The following is a 15944-nucleotide window of genomic DNA, read 5'->3' on the forward strand; positions in this document are numbered from 1 at the left end:
TTGTTTCTTGGAAAGAATTAAGCACATATGTATAACAGACTCAGCACGAGCTATACCCCAAATGTACCTACAAGACTACTTTACATCTTGACAATCATTATTATTTGTGAATTTCATATTCTAAAATGATAAATTCTGCCTATCTTTGTTCCCTTTTAGGGTTTAGGGAAATAAATATCTTATTACATGTTCTGATTATGGTTTCAGAGAGAAAAAGTTGGGAGTGACTACTTACAAACAGATACACATAAACACAGAAGAATATTACTACTATCCAAAAAACATCATTGCATGTTGAATGTTCCATATTCCACCTGGACCAAAGAATACATTATTCCTAATCTACATAAACCAGGTGCACTCACCAAGCACCAAGCTTAAAGAGAATATATCAGCTTTTTTTAGACTTCTCCTAACACTGAACACTCCAAGGAATATGTAGAAAATTGACTTATAAATATTCTGATTCTTACACAGTTTATCCACAGGGCAAATTCTTCATATTTTCTCTGTATTCTCAAAGCCTCAGTGAGCTAAGCATCTTACCTATAGGTAAGGTAAGGTAAGGTACAGGATGAGACCTTGAGAAATATGGATTGTAGGGAAAATTTTTAATTGATGAGTGAAAAATAAGAGGTGGGATGAGAGAGAAACTATGTAATAAGATTCCAGAAAAGTAAAATGGAAGTCATTCCGCATCCTTGCCTTTGTGACACTCTGTTGACAAAACCACAGGCCACTCTCTGCTGTAACACCTGAAGCAGAAATAGTGAGGACAGACAATTTTAATTTGGAGGGGAAAAGAGAGCTACTAGGGCTTAGATCTGTTTGGATGGCCTCTGGAGGAAGGGAGTAAAAGTCTGGATTTCAAGGAAGGTCACACAATTTCTGATCTCATGTTCAGATCTGTTAAACCTCATGTTTAACAGGCTATACTAATTCCAAACAGGCCCCTGACAAGACCTCTAATTCTATTTAATCAAATCTTTACCATCATTCCATATCGAACCACTTTTAAATTAAAGAGGTCAAAATAAAAACAAACCAAAGAACAAATATGAAACGGGCTCAAAGTCTGGATACAACACAATGTGGAATATTTTACAGTCTATTCTTTCCTCAGACATTATTCTGTTAATTTGGCCAGGCAATACATGACAAATACATAGCAGTAGAAACTGTCTTAATAGAAGCATCACGCTTTGTCATTCTGCAGTAACTTCCTCAGTTGAACAGAATCACTGTCTGGGAGAGAGAGAGGGAAGACATCCTGTGTGAACCTCAGTGAAGAAGAAAGACTTCTCAGAGTGGAGTACTGTAAAGAGATAATTAAAGCTTTGAGGAAATGTGCTCAGAATAAAGGCAAAGGATTAGAATTAGATTAAAAGAAAGTTGAAAAGCAACATAGTAATATATAACCCTGTGTATTATGGTGATTACTTTTTATTTACATAATTCTCATCTCTAAAACAAATACAAGACAAGATTTTAAGTGAGAAAAGCTGGACAGAGATAAATGAAAGTAGGAAAGATAAGATGAGGACCCAGGTAAGCTAATACACAAAATATAGGCCAGAGGTTCATATCCTTGTTGGAGGTGGGCCACAAATTGTGCTCTGAGCTTTCAAGAAACCAAATTTTAAAAGGTAATGCATCTGGTCACTATTTGTACTCTCCGGAAGATACAAAACAAACCAGTTCAGAAGAAGAACAACTGTGGCTGTTATTAAGACACAAGATTTCTCTCTCTCTCTCTCTCTCTCTCTCGGCTACTCAGGGAGCAGACACTGTGCGATGCATTGCACAATACCCCCAACCATCCCCCATAACAGCCACCATAACAAGTTTTATGAGACCACATTTTTAAAGCCTCCTTCAGTGTAGGTTAATGGCATGAGGCCTAAGCACTGTTCAGTTCAAAAGTAATTTCACAAAGAACTAAAATTATTTAATAGTGTCCATCTCCACTGAAAACAAAACACCACCATTATATATATGTTTGCATATATACACACACATTTTAATACATATATGTATATATATACACACATACATTTTCATATATATATACACACATACATTTTCACATATATATATATATATACATACACATACATACACACTGTAATTTAAGGTATTAGATTAAGAACATGAGGGAAAATTCAGTCAGAATCCAGAGGTATTGAAGAATGGTGGAATGAACTTTTTGAAAGTTCTATCTATTAATAGAAGGTTTAAGGTAAATATCATCCAGCAGAAGCATTATGACAGCTTGGCAGACCTTCGATCCTATTCTCTCCTTTTAAACTATTATTCTGTGAAGCCTGTCTGTATATTCATTTCCATCTTACTGATGGAAAAACTCATAAATAAAGTAAGAAGTATAAAAAAGTCTCCCAAGGTGACATTCAAGTCAACAGTCCAGCTTGAACTATAATTCCATTCAGTTCAGTCAGTTCAACAAGGATTTATTGCAGGCCTATGTGGGAGATGCTGCAGGGGATTCAGAAATGAATGACAATAGAGTCTGATCTCAAGAACACGCGATGTGGTCTAAGAGAACATATGAAAGAGATACAGAAATGCGAAGGGAAAAAAATCCTACAATATCAAGTGGAGTCAAACTAGTGCCTTAAAAAAGGCATAGAGTTTTCTGAGAGTTCTAAGACATCATATCCTTTTGTGAAGGGTGTCACTTGAGATAAGCCTGTAAGAAAAAGTAGAAGATGGATGGCTGGAGATGGATTAGGGAAGGAAGAGCAGGGGGAATGGCAAAGAAGTAGTGACACGTGGTACATACTCAGGGAACAGCAAAAAGCCTCATTTGGTTGTTAGAGTGTTAAAAAAACACGCAGAGGAGAGAAAGATAGGAAAATAGGTTTCGGCCTTATGGTAATGGTCTTGAAGGCCATGATGAAGAGACTGTATTTAAGGTGGTAAGGAAATGGCTCAAGACTTTATTTTAGATCTCGCGATCCCCGTTGTTGATCACTTCATTCATCCTTATAAACATACCATTTCTACAATAGGAGATGTCTTTTAGGAAGCAAAAAACTGAGACAAAACTAATTGAAAAGAATCCATATTATCTACATCTCTATATGAAAGTATCTGATGCTTGCAGAGAAGAAACTTGTCTGGAGTAAATTTAGTATCTTCTATTAGGAAGTTTTACCAAAGCACATTCTCCAAGATAAGAACCTGTTTCAAAAGATCAAACTTACAAAAGCACAGACTGTCCTAATTATAATAATTCCAAATCTCTATGCAGACATCCATGAACTGAAAACCTTATTTCTGACATAAATGTTCTAGATCATATCTATGCCTCAGTCCAGACTTACCCAACCTCAGGCTTCAATTTGTATCTATTCTCTAAAGGAAAAAGACTCTCACATTTCATATTTAAAAAAATCTTTGTATGCAGTCATGAGTCATTGGCTGATAAAAATTAACCTGTCATTTGTCCAATAATCCCACCCATGTCCATTTTATAGAGAATATTCACTTGAATTAACTCACTGTTATTTTTTTGTTGTTTGTTTTTGTTTTTTTTGCGTGTGAGGAAGATCAGCCCTGAGCTAACATCTATTGCCAACCCTCCTCCTTTTTCTCCCTTTTTCTCCCCAAAGCCCCAGTAGATAGTTGTATGTCATAGTTGCACATCCTTCTAGTTGCTGTAGGGATCCTGCCTCAGCATGGCCAGACAAGCGGTGCGTCTGTGCGCGCCCGGGATCCGACCCCGGGCCCCCAGTAGTGGAGCGCACGCACCTAACCGCTAAGCCACGGGCCGGCCCCTAACCCACTGTTATAATCTTTTGCACTAGGTATATATGTAAACAGTTAGAAAATGTATACTAGTGACAGTACATCTCAACAGAGAGACTCTCATAACAAACTCAACAAATCAGTAATATTTCAAACTAAGTGTTTTTGTTACTGTTTGATTTTTTAAAAAATTTCTGTCTTCCTTTCCATAGAGAAAGATTTTCTCTCTTTTTTTTTTGTTTCCAGTTTTATTGAGAAATAACTGACATACATCACTGTGTAAGTTTAAGGTGTACAGCATGATGGTTGATTTACATATATTGTGAAATGATTACCACAATAGGTTCAGCTAACATCCATCTTCTCATATAGATACAGTAAAAAGAAAAGAAAGAAGAAAAGAATAAAGGAAAAAAAATTTTCTCCTTGTGATGAGAACAAACTAAGTTTTCTAACTCCAACGACAGCGGAAGAGAAAAATATCCAACTAGAGAAACAACTAAAACAAATGTAAATGATCTGCTAAAAATAAACTACTTGTCTCTAGGACACAGTAATATTAGACAGTTCAAAACGTGAAAATTCCCTGGGGTCCTAAGCCATTTTTGTTCTCTATATAGTGGTAATAAACTTTCTTGTTGCATTGTCACATTTAAGAGTAACAATTAGGCCAAAATCTAACTACATATTTTTAGGCCTTTTTTTCCTCTTTTTTTTTTTTTTTTTTTTGGTGAGGAAGATCAGCCCTGAGCTAACATCGATGCTAATCCTCCTCTTTTTGCTGAGGAAGACCGGCTCTGAGCTAACATCTATTGCCAATCCTCCTCCTTTTTTTCCCCAAAGCCCCAGTAGATAGTTGTATGTCATAGTTGCACATCCTTCTAGTTGCTGTATGTGGGACGCGGCCTCAGCATGGCTGGAGAATCGGTGCCTCTGGCCGCGCCCAGCATCCGAACCCGGGCCGCCAGTATCGGAATGCTCGCACTTAACTGCTAAGCCAAGGGGCCAGCCCTTCTCATTTAAATTTCAGAATTCTTCAAGACATTAATACCTCTTTCTCCTGTGACATTGTTACTAAAATATATTTCAATCAGTTTGGGATATAAGCATGAATGTATAACAATACAGAGATGTTATGAGATTTATAAAATTTAGAATTACTCTAAGCTTATTTTTCTCCAAATATTGGTGTTGAGATATACCATTTAGTATAGGCAAATACTTTTCACATATGTGTAGAGTACACTCAACCCTAAAAATAAATTCATTTTATGATAAAAAACTTTAAATCATAAGAGATATTTTAAAGCTATATTCTTGGGAATTTCCCAATAATTTGTTAATAATCTCCAACAATTATGCAAAAGAAGGTGTTTGCTTTTTTCCACTGTACTTATTACACCACAAGAATGTATTCAAAGTATAAGTCTTTACATGTAGGAGGTGCTGTATAAATGTTGGATGAACGAATATTTAATTAATTCCAATGAAAATGGAAAATATAATAAACTCTCATTATTGTAAATTGCCACTTATTTACAAATGATAAGTTGAAATGTCAAAAAATATTGCACATAGAAAAACAATATATTGAGGATCACTAATCTGGCAAATTTGGGAATGGGTATAGAGGAAATGAGCAGTTTCTCTGCCCTCTGGTGGCAATAAAATCAACTGCAGCATTTCTAAAGTAATGCATAATAAAATGTCCCTGTTATGAAATCAGATTTTCCCTCTGTGCCAAAATGTCTGCAATAAAAATTGTGACTGCTACATGCCAAATTTCAAGACTGTTGGATATTTTTTTATTTCCCATATTGAACTTCTAACTAGACTATTTTACAAAGGAAACTATATTTTTTCTTCCAGTTCATTGCTACATTTATATATTCGATAAACTAACCATTTACTTCCAAGATTATTTCATAAAACTATTTGTAGACTGATATTCAGGAAAGAAGCTACTTCAGTTTGTAATAAATCTCCAAAAAATTCCCCAAGACATTTAAAACTATTCTTTTTTTACTCAATCCCATAAATATATGGGTTTCTGGAGTAGTTTTCCACCAGAAATATTGGATTGGCTTATAATACCCGTACATTTATGTTGAACAATTTAGGTATTTCATATTCCCCAAAGCAAAGGCTTTTAACTATCTGGCCAGTTTTAGAGTGGAATGAATTTAATCCTCAATTTGAGAACTTAGAACAGTAAATTTATTATATATTCAGTATAGTCTTTTCTCAGTAACATATTATTAATAAAAAAGTTCAGAATAAACAAACATTTGTTGACTTATTTTTTACTGTAAATGCCTTGTTTACTTCCAGTGCCAAGAAGTTTTCAAATAAACAACTTGGGATGCATTTTGGCATACACACCTCTCTAACCTCCTTTGGGATGAAGTACATTGCTTTCTTTAAGCATTTATTTATTATTCCACGAATATGCTCATGAAAATTACTGCTGCGCCTTTTAAAATAAATGTTTTGCCTCCCGGACGTGTAAAAGTCTTATTTTTTTTTAACCAATGAAATGTATCAGAGAAATAAACAGATTGTGTGATCTACTGATATAAATAATACCTACTCCAGAACAACCTAAGTCCATTTATGCAGAACAATTATACGTGACAAAGACAAACCAACATCCAGGAAATTTGCGTTTTATTCACAGCTTTAAAAGTGTTGTCATCGTGTTGCCCCTGACACCCAAAACACACATCCCTCCAATCATAAAGTGGAGCACAGAGTCCGACCCTGCGCCTTCTCTATAAGAATTTACACCAGGGGCAGACACAGCGTTGTGGCTGTCTTCTAGGTCTCAGCTTGGCAAAATTTCATGCAAGGACTCCTTCAAGACTCCCCTCACCTGGAAGCCCCAGGTGCCCTCCCTAGCCTTCCATCTGCGACATTCCGGTTTGACAGCTGCGGATGCTTGTATACTTTCTGAGGAATCACTTACCATCCCCTCCCCCCATGAAAAAAAACAAAACGAAACCTTGATTATCCTAACCAGAAAGTTTTTGTTTCCTTTTTCTTTTCCCTCCAAATGTTTTTTGCTCATTTCACCTCCTCTTGAAGTCTACCCGAGGTCACAAATTTCTGCCAAGGTCTCTCTCTCTCTCTGCTTGTTTCTTCACTTGGTTCCTGAGCGGCAGAAATAGGGAGCAGGCACCCGATTCCCAGTGAGCAGGATCCCGGGAGGCAGCTGGATCTCTGGCTCAGCAGCGCCTCGCCCGGAGGAACCAGCCGGCCTCGAGCCGAGGGCGGCATCCTGGGCTCCGCGCTTGCCCCGGGGGCGCGGCTCCTGGCTGGACACGCACCTGGCTGGAGCAACCGCCAGAGCGAGAGGCGCTGCCCTTGGGAAGATGCGGAGGCCCGAGCTCCGCGCGGGGCAATGTCCCCGCACTCGGTGAAACCCCCAGCACGTTCAGGCCTGTCTGCGAAGCCGGCCGGCGAAGGACAATAGGGCCAGGAGTTGGTCTCCAGCGGCGCGCCCGCTCCACCTCCGCCACCTCCTCCTCTCCTCTGCGCCCAGCCGCACCTACCCTGCCGCACTTCCAGCGCCCGCTCAGCCCCAGATAGCGAGAGGGAGCAAGGTGGAGATCGCCTGGGAGAGGAAGGTGTGGCCACAGGGAATTTCCTCCAGCTCAGGGGAGCCCTGCAATCCCCCGCTGCCATCGCGTCCCCCACCCACGGCCCCCTTCACGCACTCGCTTAGCTTATTCCGGCAGCAGGGAAGGAGGAGGAGCCGGAGAGGAGACAGCCCAGGGATGTCAGCTCCTGGGCGAGGTATCCACAGAAGGAGGTTGGCTCTTACACAGAGCCCTCTCTGGGCGACTTGGGGGAAACAGTACCATGCCCTGCCGCCCAGGTGAAGCAAGCCTGAAATCCTCAAGAAAACCCCCAGTCCCCACCATCCTTCTCTAGCCAAACCTCTTCTCCCCATTTGGAAAGCCCAAGTTTACCCAAAAAGCAATTGCAATAACTTTCTCAAGGGCAGACAGATGAGGTGGGGATGGGTTGAGAATGGGGGTGCCAGAAAGGTCTTCAGCTGCGCACAAAATCAACAAGCGAAAGTGCATCTTACCATTGATTTTGTTTCCAGGCTCTCCTTCAGCGAACTGAAACTGGTCCAATAAAAAGTGGCAAAGTAACACAACTCCTGCAGCGGCCAGGTCGGCCCTCGGGAACCTCGCCATGCCGCCGCCGCGACCTCCCTCCCCCTCCCCGCCAGTCCTTCCCTGGCGCCCTGTGTTCCGGGGCTCCGGGTGGGAATGGGGACAACGGGGCCAAACGCTGCGGACCGGTCTCGGCTGGACCAGGAGGCCTTTGTAAATTTCGCTGGGATTTCACACCCGGGAGCCAGAAAGAGCAAGACTGGAGTACAAGGGGGAGCGCAGTCTTTTCCGGACCTCCGGGTCTCTCTTCTCAACTTGCCACAACACTTGCAGCCCTCACCCCGGACACAGAACAACAACTGCGGGGAGGACAGGCCACTTGCAGCCGAGGCTCGCAAACTCTCGGTTCCGCACAGGCAGCGCCACCCGGGTGCCCGCAGACGGTGACTTCCGAGCTCCCGTGATGCGCTCCACTGGGTTCAAAACAGATCTAATTCCACAGTCAGCGCGGTTGCCTCCTCCAAATCCCAGAGGGCTGTCGGCTAGGAAGGAACTTTCCCCAGCCTTGGGATGGCCCTCGCGGGAGGTTTGGGTTTGCGAGAAGGGGGTTACTGTGGGCTGGCGAAACCCCTCCGACAAGTTTTTCTTCTTTTCTTCGCCCGACGCAGGGCGCGCGTCCTTTCTCGCAGCCGGAGGGATGAGCAGCCCCGAAGAGCTGAGCCTGGGGAAGGCTCGGGCTGCAGCAGTCTGAGGTCCGAGGCCAGGAAAAATATGTTTAAAAAAAAAGAAAAAAATAGGAAGAGGAAGAAGAAAGAAATGGGGAAGAAAAAGTCAGGCTGAAACCTATTGGGAGAGGGTTCCTCCTGGCTCAGGAGGAGGTGGCCCCAAGCCCCGCCAAGCCCCGGAGTTTGGTGGCGGAGGAGGCGCCGCCGCCGCCGCCGCGCTCCCCCGCGCTCCTGCTCCACACTTTGGGGAGGGAAGGCAGCTCGCAATTTGCCAGATCTGCCGCTGCACCCTCCTCCCTCCTCCCTCCTCCCTCCCCCTCGCTCCTCCAGGCTTCTCCCACCTTCCTCCCCGAAACTGGCAGCTAGCACCGACCTGTCCAATGGCTGCACTTTCCTCGGGGCTGGCAGAGGAGTCGCCGAGAGATTAAACCAGGAGAGCAAAGCGAGGGGGAGAGAGAGGGCAACTCCAGCCCGGCCCGCCCCGGGCAGCCGGCGGCCGGGAGAGGCGGCGAGAAAGACGAGCGAGGAGGGAAGCGCCGGGCGGCACCTCTGCACCGCCGGGGCGCCATCCCCGCACCCACGTGGCCCCCAGGCCGCCTTCGCGCCCGACTGCGGGGGATCGCGGCTTGGCCCCGGCCCGGCCCCGGCGGGCGCCCGCCGCCGGCGGGGTCTTCCTAGGCGCTAAAGGGTTAATTACAGTTCGCCATTCCCGGGAGGGCGTGTGTGGCGGTGGTTGGGGTGTGAAGAAAGCAAAGCAGAGCCAGTTCGGTTACTGACCCCGCCAAGCCCCTTCGGACCCCAGACCCGCGAGGCGGGTGGAGGAAGCTAGCGCGCGGCAGCCTGGTCCCGCCGCCGCTGCTGGCTTTGTAAAGTGTCAGCGGGAGCGAAAGCGAGAGTTTAAAGAAACAGGAGGCCCATTGAATTGCCCACGGGGGCTTTAATAGACAGTGGCTTGCTAGTTTGTTTTTGTTTTCTCAGCTCGCGGATGTGCATCAGCTTTAACCCTTTCCAGCCGTCTCATTAGTTTACATCTTATTTTGCACAGTTAACCTCATTTTAAAGGGATAAATGCAAAGAAAGGAAGCAAAGCATATTGGTTAAAAGTACAGATTCTAGAACCAGACTACCTGGGCTGGAATTCCACCTCCCCACTAAATAGCTGTATGACTTGGAGCAATTTACTTAATCTCCTAGTGCTTCAGTTCCCCATCCATCAAATGGGGAGAACGGTAGTAACTCCCTTATAAGGTCGTTGTATTGGATTAAATGAGTTAATAGTGTATACTTAAGAATTGAGAACAGTTCCTGGCGCAAAGTACATGACTTTATGTTTCTTAAGAGAGAGGGAAAGGAGAGTCCTAAATCAATGGAGAATTTGCTTCAGTCTTCTAAATTCAAAAGATCCTCCTAGTCTATTCTTGTGCACTCTGGGCCATGTTCTGAAGAGTTTATGGATGCCATCAATAAGCACCTTAATTTTGTCAGAAAAATTTTAAAAAACCACTGGAAGTAAATCCAGAGAATCAAACTACTCTGCTAATTTCACGCGGAAAGAATGGCTCTCTCATGGTTACTTAGCTGGTGAGAAAAAGGGAAACAGGAAGTGTAACGTTCTCCCTAACCCAATACTCAATTTGCTATTTATTTCAGGAATATATATATGAATAAACATGTCATGCATTCACACTTTATTTTGCCAAGATCCTTCCTCTCTCCTGAGCTTCCTCCTCACCATACTTAGGAAATCTGATTCTTTTATTTCTGCTCAACCAAGAGTTTTTAAGTACTGTGTAACATTACATCCAAATTTGACTGCCTAGGATACTTATCTGTTTAACATTAAGTTGGAAAACTGAATCTTCTGATCAAAATTTGTTGTTTAATTGATGTTGATTTTTTCAAGATTTTTAAAGATTTTTATTTATTTATCTTCCCCTCAAAGCCCCAGTAGATAGTTGTATGTCATAGCTGCACATCCTTCTAGTTGCTGTATGTGGGACGTGGCCTCAGCATGGCCAGAGAAGTGGTGCCTCGGTGCGCGCCCAGGATCTGAACCCTGGCCGCCAGTAGTGCACGCACTTAACCACTAAGCCATAGGCCGGCCCTGATGTTGATTTTGTGTCTGCATCCCTAGTGAGGTCACTACTTCACGAATCCCTGTGGAAAGCTTCCTAAAACGTTCTGTACTACTCCAGTTCCCAAAATATGCAAAATTATGGGGAACCCAGCAGGAGCCATCTCAAGAAAGCCTCTCTTCTTTCAGTCTGGGATATTCCCCTCTACTTTCATCACAGTAGGAAAAGGGGTGTTTCCTCTTTTTCTGAGAAGAAGCAAGTCCCCACCTCTCCCTAGTATCATTTTCTTTCCCTTTTTATTTTATCATTACATGTGCAAATTAGCAGTGTTTAGTTCTCTTGTTTGTCGTCAGCAATGCTTTGCCCTCCTAATTGAAGCTATATACCTTAAGTGGAAATTTGATGCCAAAAATTGAAAGGAAACCAAGCAGTAATTCAGAGTGAGTCTGGAAAGGCTTTTATGTTTTGTCTATCTCACTGGTACTGTTTGTTTCATTTTACTCAATCCTATACTGAAGAGCCACCCACATAGAAACTACTTAGGTATGGGAGAAGGTGCAGGTAAGCAAAAATCAATCATGCACGATGATTTAGCATCCAGAACTAAGCAAGAACATCACTGTAATAAACTTAGGCTTTGATGCTTTGCCTTAAATGCCAACCAATAATTATTTGTGAAGAAAAAAACATTATTTAAAGTTTACATTATAGCAAGCAACAAATAAATAAATATGTTATTTTCAGTATGTCCAGAGTAAAATGGAAAGAGTTGATTACTCATATAATGCTAGCTAATTAAAAGTAGTGTACTTTGTGGCCTAAATGATTTGAGTTTGCCATATACATTTCACCACAGTAGAATTATCTATTGCAATTTCATGGAGACAAATTAAGATGTCTTTGTGGAAAAAGTTTCATCTTCCATCTGACTTGAGAGAAGAGTTATAACAAGTGAGCTTTGTTTCTATGTACTATAGATATGAGAACTGAATTGCTGGGTTTTTTCACCCACTAGCTTAATGCTAGCTAACCTCTTAAGGAACAAATGAATCAGGAATCGCAAAGGAGTAACACTTGAGTTCTTTGTCCACGACCAAGATCTGGAATTCATAGAAGGCTCTCCTTTAAGATCTTAAGATCACATATCAGGATCATTCTCAACAACATAGAGTTTTGGGCAGACATTAGCACCTGAGCTAATGTCTGTACAGAATGCAAACCTGTTTGCAACCCCTTATCTACACCAACCCTCAGAGAGATTTTTACACGTTGCAAGTGCAATACTATCTGTATAAAGGTAATTGCAATTACTCATCTAATCCCACCTCCAACTCTAACATTGCTGTGTTTCCAAGGACCTGTCCTACATTGAAACTTGTCTAACAGGATACTCAAAAAACATGATGCTTACTTGGAAAAGACTGAGATGCAATACAGGCTGTGGAGTACTTAGCATTTACTGTAATCTATTTTTTTATTATTATCTCAGGAAATAGTTTTTGTCCATTTTAAAAAGAGTTGTTAATACTTTCTACAATTGCTGTCAGATAAAGGGAAACTGCCATTAGTAGATGGCTTTTATTCAGTCCTAAACTAATATTATGACCTTTTCCTTTTGCTCTATGGCATTTCCTCTCCCACCTCATTTGATAGGGCTAATTTTTTGACCTCTGATACGAAATTACAAAACTCATTTGTTTATCTTGGTTGACTTCTGCTCTTACCATCAACCAAGATTTCATTATGCTGTTGATGGATATTTCAGATGTTTGCTCTTTTGCAGTTTTAAGTAAAAATTTTATGAACAGAGTGTTCAGAATCAAATAAGCATTTTTTGGAAAAAAAAATTCACCTAACAGCTAACATCATTCTTTTTTTACAGGAACATTTAACATGCAAGAATACTTGATCCCTTTTAGCCTCATTTCAATACTACACTTACTATTTAACAATTAACAATATAATTATATTTGGCTCATTCAAGTTAATATATTGCATTAAAGTTTCAGTCACGTTTATACTGTCTTCTTCCTGAATCTTAATAAGCTCAAGTTTTCTTGACCAGTAAATAGCAAAGTACAAAAATGTGCAACTCGAAGTAGTAGAAATTATTACAATGGAATTATTAAAAATAATTATTAAAAAGGGTAGGAGCATTAACTTACATTTCCTTTTAAGTAGCAACAATGTGTAGTAGAAACATAGACCTTATTCCTCAATTGTACTCATCAACGATAAGTTAAATTCCTGTGTTTTGCAAAAAAGGAAAATGGGCAAGTGCTCAGCAAGCACTTAGTGAATTAATAAATGAAATGAACACGATAAAGAATGTGCTGCACAATGCCTAATAATGGAGCTCATGGAAAAGTTCTGAAAATGTGGTGGACATCATTGTCAGCCTTATATCCCATCCAGATTTTTCTGAACTGATAAAAATGTCTGAACCGTAGGAAATATGTCTCCCAAGTGTCAGCCCCAGCAGAAGTTGTGCTTCTGCAGAGGCCCTGGCGGAGGCTATTACTCCTGGCACAGATCACAGGACTGCTTGTGTTGGCTGCTGGAGCGCTCTGCACCACATGGCACCACCGCTGGTAATAGTCAGCCCTGATGGTTTGTACTGCACTTCCTTTCCTCACCTTGTGTTCATCTGCTTTTCCTTTCCTCTGAATTTCCTCTTTTTATTTTCATCTTTACTACGTGAAGTTTTTATTGCTATATAATTCCCATAATTTAAAATACACACTTTTAAAGTGTACAGTTCAGTGGTTTTTAGTATACTCACAAGATTGTGAAATCAAAACTAATTCCAGAACATTTACGTCACCCAAAAAGAAACTCATACCCATTAACAGTCAATCCCTATTCCCCTTTCCCCCCAGCCTCCGACAACCACTAATCTACTTTCTGTGTCTGTGGATTTTCCTATTCTGGACATTTCATATAAATGGATTCTGCAATATGTGGCCTTTTGCATCTAACTTCTTGCACCTAGTGTAATGTTTTCAAGGTTCATCCATGCTGTAGCATGTATCAATACTTTATTCCTTTTTATTGCCAAATAACATTCCATTGACTGGATCTACTACATTTTTCATAACCATCTGTTGATGGACATTTGAGTTGTTCCCACTTTTTAACTTTTATGAATAACAATGCTATGAACATTCATGTACATTTGTGTGGACATATGGATGATATGGTGACTCTATGTCTAACTTTGTGAGGAAATGCCAAACTGTTTTCCACAGTGGCTGCACCTTCTTATATTCTCAACAATGTGTAACAGTCCCAATTTCTCCTCACTCTCCCAGACACTTGTTATTTTCCATTAAAAAAAAATTATAGCCATCCTAGTTGGCCTGAAGTGGTATCTCATTGTGGTTTTGATTTACATTTACCTAATGACTATTAATATTGAGCATCTTTTCACGTGTTAATTGGGCATTTATATATCTTCTTTAGAGAAATGTCTACCCAAACCCTTTGCCCCTCCTTTTAATTGGGTTGTTTGTTTATTCGTTGTTGAGTTGTACATGTTCTTTGTATATTCTGGATACTGGGCTCTTATGAGATATATGAATTGCAAACATTTTCTCTCATTCTGTATATTGTCTTTTCATTTTCTTGATAGTGTCCTTGGATGCACAGTTTTTTTTTATTTTGATGAAGTCCATTTTAAGTATGTTTCATTGGTTGTTTCTGCTTTCAGCGTCATATATCAGAGACCCATGTCTAATCCAAGGTCACAAAGATTTACACCTCTGTTTTCTTCCAAGTTTTATAATTTTAGCTCTTACATTAAGGTCTCTTATCCATTTTGTTTAAATATTTATATACAGTGTGAGAAAGGGGACCAAAATTATTCTTTTGAGTGTGGATAAATAATTGTCTTAGCCATTTGTTGACAAGATTATTGTTTTCTCAGTGAATGAACTTGGCATCATCATTGAAAGTTAATTGGCCATAGATCTATGGGGTTTGTACCTGAACTTTCAATTCTATCCCATTGACCTATATTTCTATCCTAGCGCCAGTACCAGACAGTTTTGGTTACTGTGCAAAAATAATAGCTGGAATTTTGATAGGGATTATGTTTAATCTGTAGATTAATTTGGAGACTATTGCCATCTTGACAATATTAAATCTTGCAATCCACTCACATGGGATGTCTTTCCATTTATTTAGATCTTTAATTTCTTTCAAAATTGTTTTGTAGTTTCAATGTACTAGCCTTGCCCTTCTCTTGCTATATTTATTCCTAAGTCTTTTATTCTTTTTGATGCTATTGTGGGAGATCAAAATTAGCCACTCTGAAATATATCTCTTTACCTTGATTATTTTCTCTGAAGGACATTTGACCTCCCCCAAACTGCCTAGAGAATTTAACATAGAAGACCTGTTCCAGGAAGGAGCCACTACCATATGATGGCTATAATATCATGTAAAATAGATGTTACAATAAGAAAGGCATCACCAAGCCCATCTTACCAAAATTCTGTCTCTCCCCAGAAACATTCTCTGGTGGCCCTGTAAAAGGTTGTCAGACAAACATTTACAGTTATAAGGGAAATGTATCCCCTCTCTGTACTGGGAAGAGGGGGGATGACCTCATCTCTAGAAACTTATCAGTGTGGAAGGTGAGGACTTAAATCTGCATAATAACCTTACTCTTGTTTAACCTTACTCTGGTAATCTTCCATAACTGACTCTCCACACCCCCAACATCCTCCTTTGTCTTTAGCTGAAGATAGTATTTAAGATGAGAACCTCTGCCATTTTGTTGAGAAACTCAGTTTCCCTGGTTTCTCCCATGTATACATGTTATTAAACTTGGTATTATTTTCTCCTGCTAACCTGTATTTTAATTATTTGGCTAGCCATAGGAACCTTAAGGGAAAGAGTGGCAGGGAATGCTCTCTCTTCCCCAACACTATTATAAAGGGAATTGTTTTCTTAATTTCATTTCTGGATTGTTCATGGCTGGTCTATTAGCTTGCTAGGGCTGCCAAAAAAAAAAAATTGCCACAGGCTGGGTGGCTTAAAGAACATAAATTTATTTTCTCACAGTTCTAGAGGCTAGAAGTCCAAGATCAAGGTTTCAGCAGGTTTGGTTTTTGCAGAGGCCTCTCTCCTTGGCTCGCAGCTAGCTGCCTTCTCTTTGTGTCCTCACATTGTCTTTGCTCCATGCAAAAGTATCCTTCCTCTCTCTCTTTGTGCCCAAATTTCCTCTTCTTATAGGACACCAGTCAGAT

At 40.9% G+C, this 15944-nt stretch overlaps 1 protein-coding gene and 1 pseudogene across 1 annotated transcript in view; both read right to left on the minus strand.

Moving 5' to 3' along the window:
• Positions 1 to 8221, minus strand: part of PLXDC2 (plexin domain containing 2) — a 430861-nt gene extending 422640 nt beyond the window's left edge. The window contains exon 1 of the mRNA XM_004425310.3: positions 7862 to 8221. Coding sequence (XP_004425367.1) covers positions 7862 to 7973 — 112 coding nt within the window. The 5' untranslated portion in view covers positions 7974 to 8221. The remainder of the gene's footprint in view (positions 1 to 7861) is intronic.
• A 7-nt stretch (positions 8222 to 8228) lies between these two features.
• Positions 8229 to 9461, minus strand: LOC147912971 (uncharacterized; annotated as a pseudogene).
• Positions 9462 to 15944: the final 6483 nt, after the last annotated feature.

This window comes from Ceratotherium simum, chromosome 32 (assembly GCF_057802395.1).
Source record: "Ceratotherium simum simum isolate JZ-2026a chromosome 32, ASM5780239v1, whole genome shotgun sequence".
Taxonomy (NCBI): domain Eukaryota; kingdom Metazoa; phylum Chordata; class Mammalia; order Perissodactyla; family Rhinocerotidae; genus Ceratotherium; species Ceratotherium simum.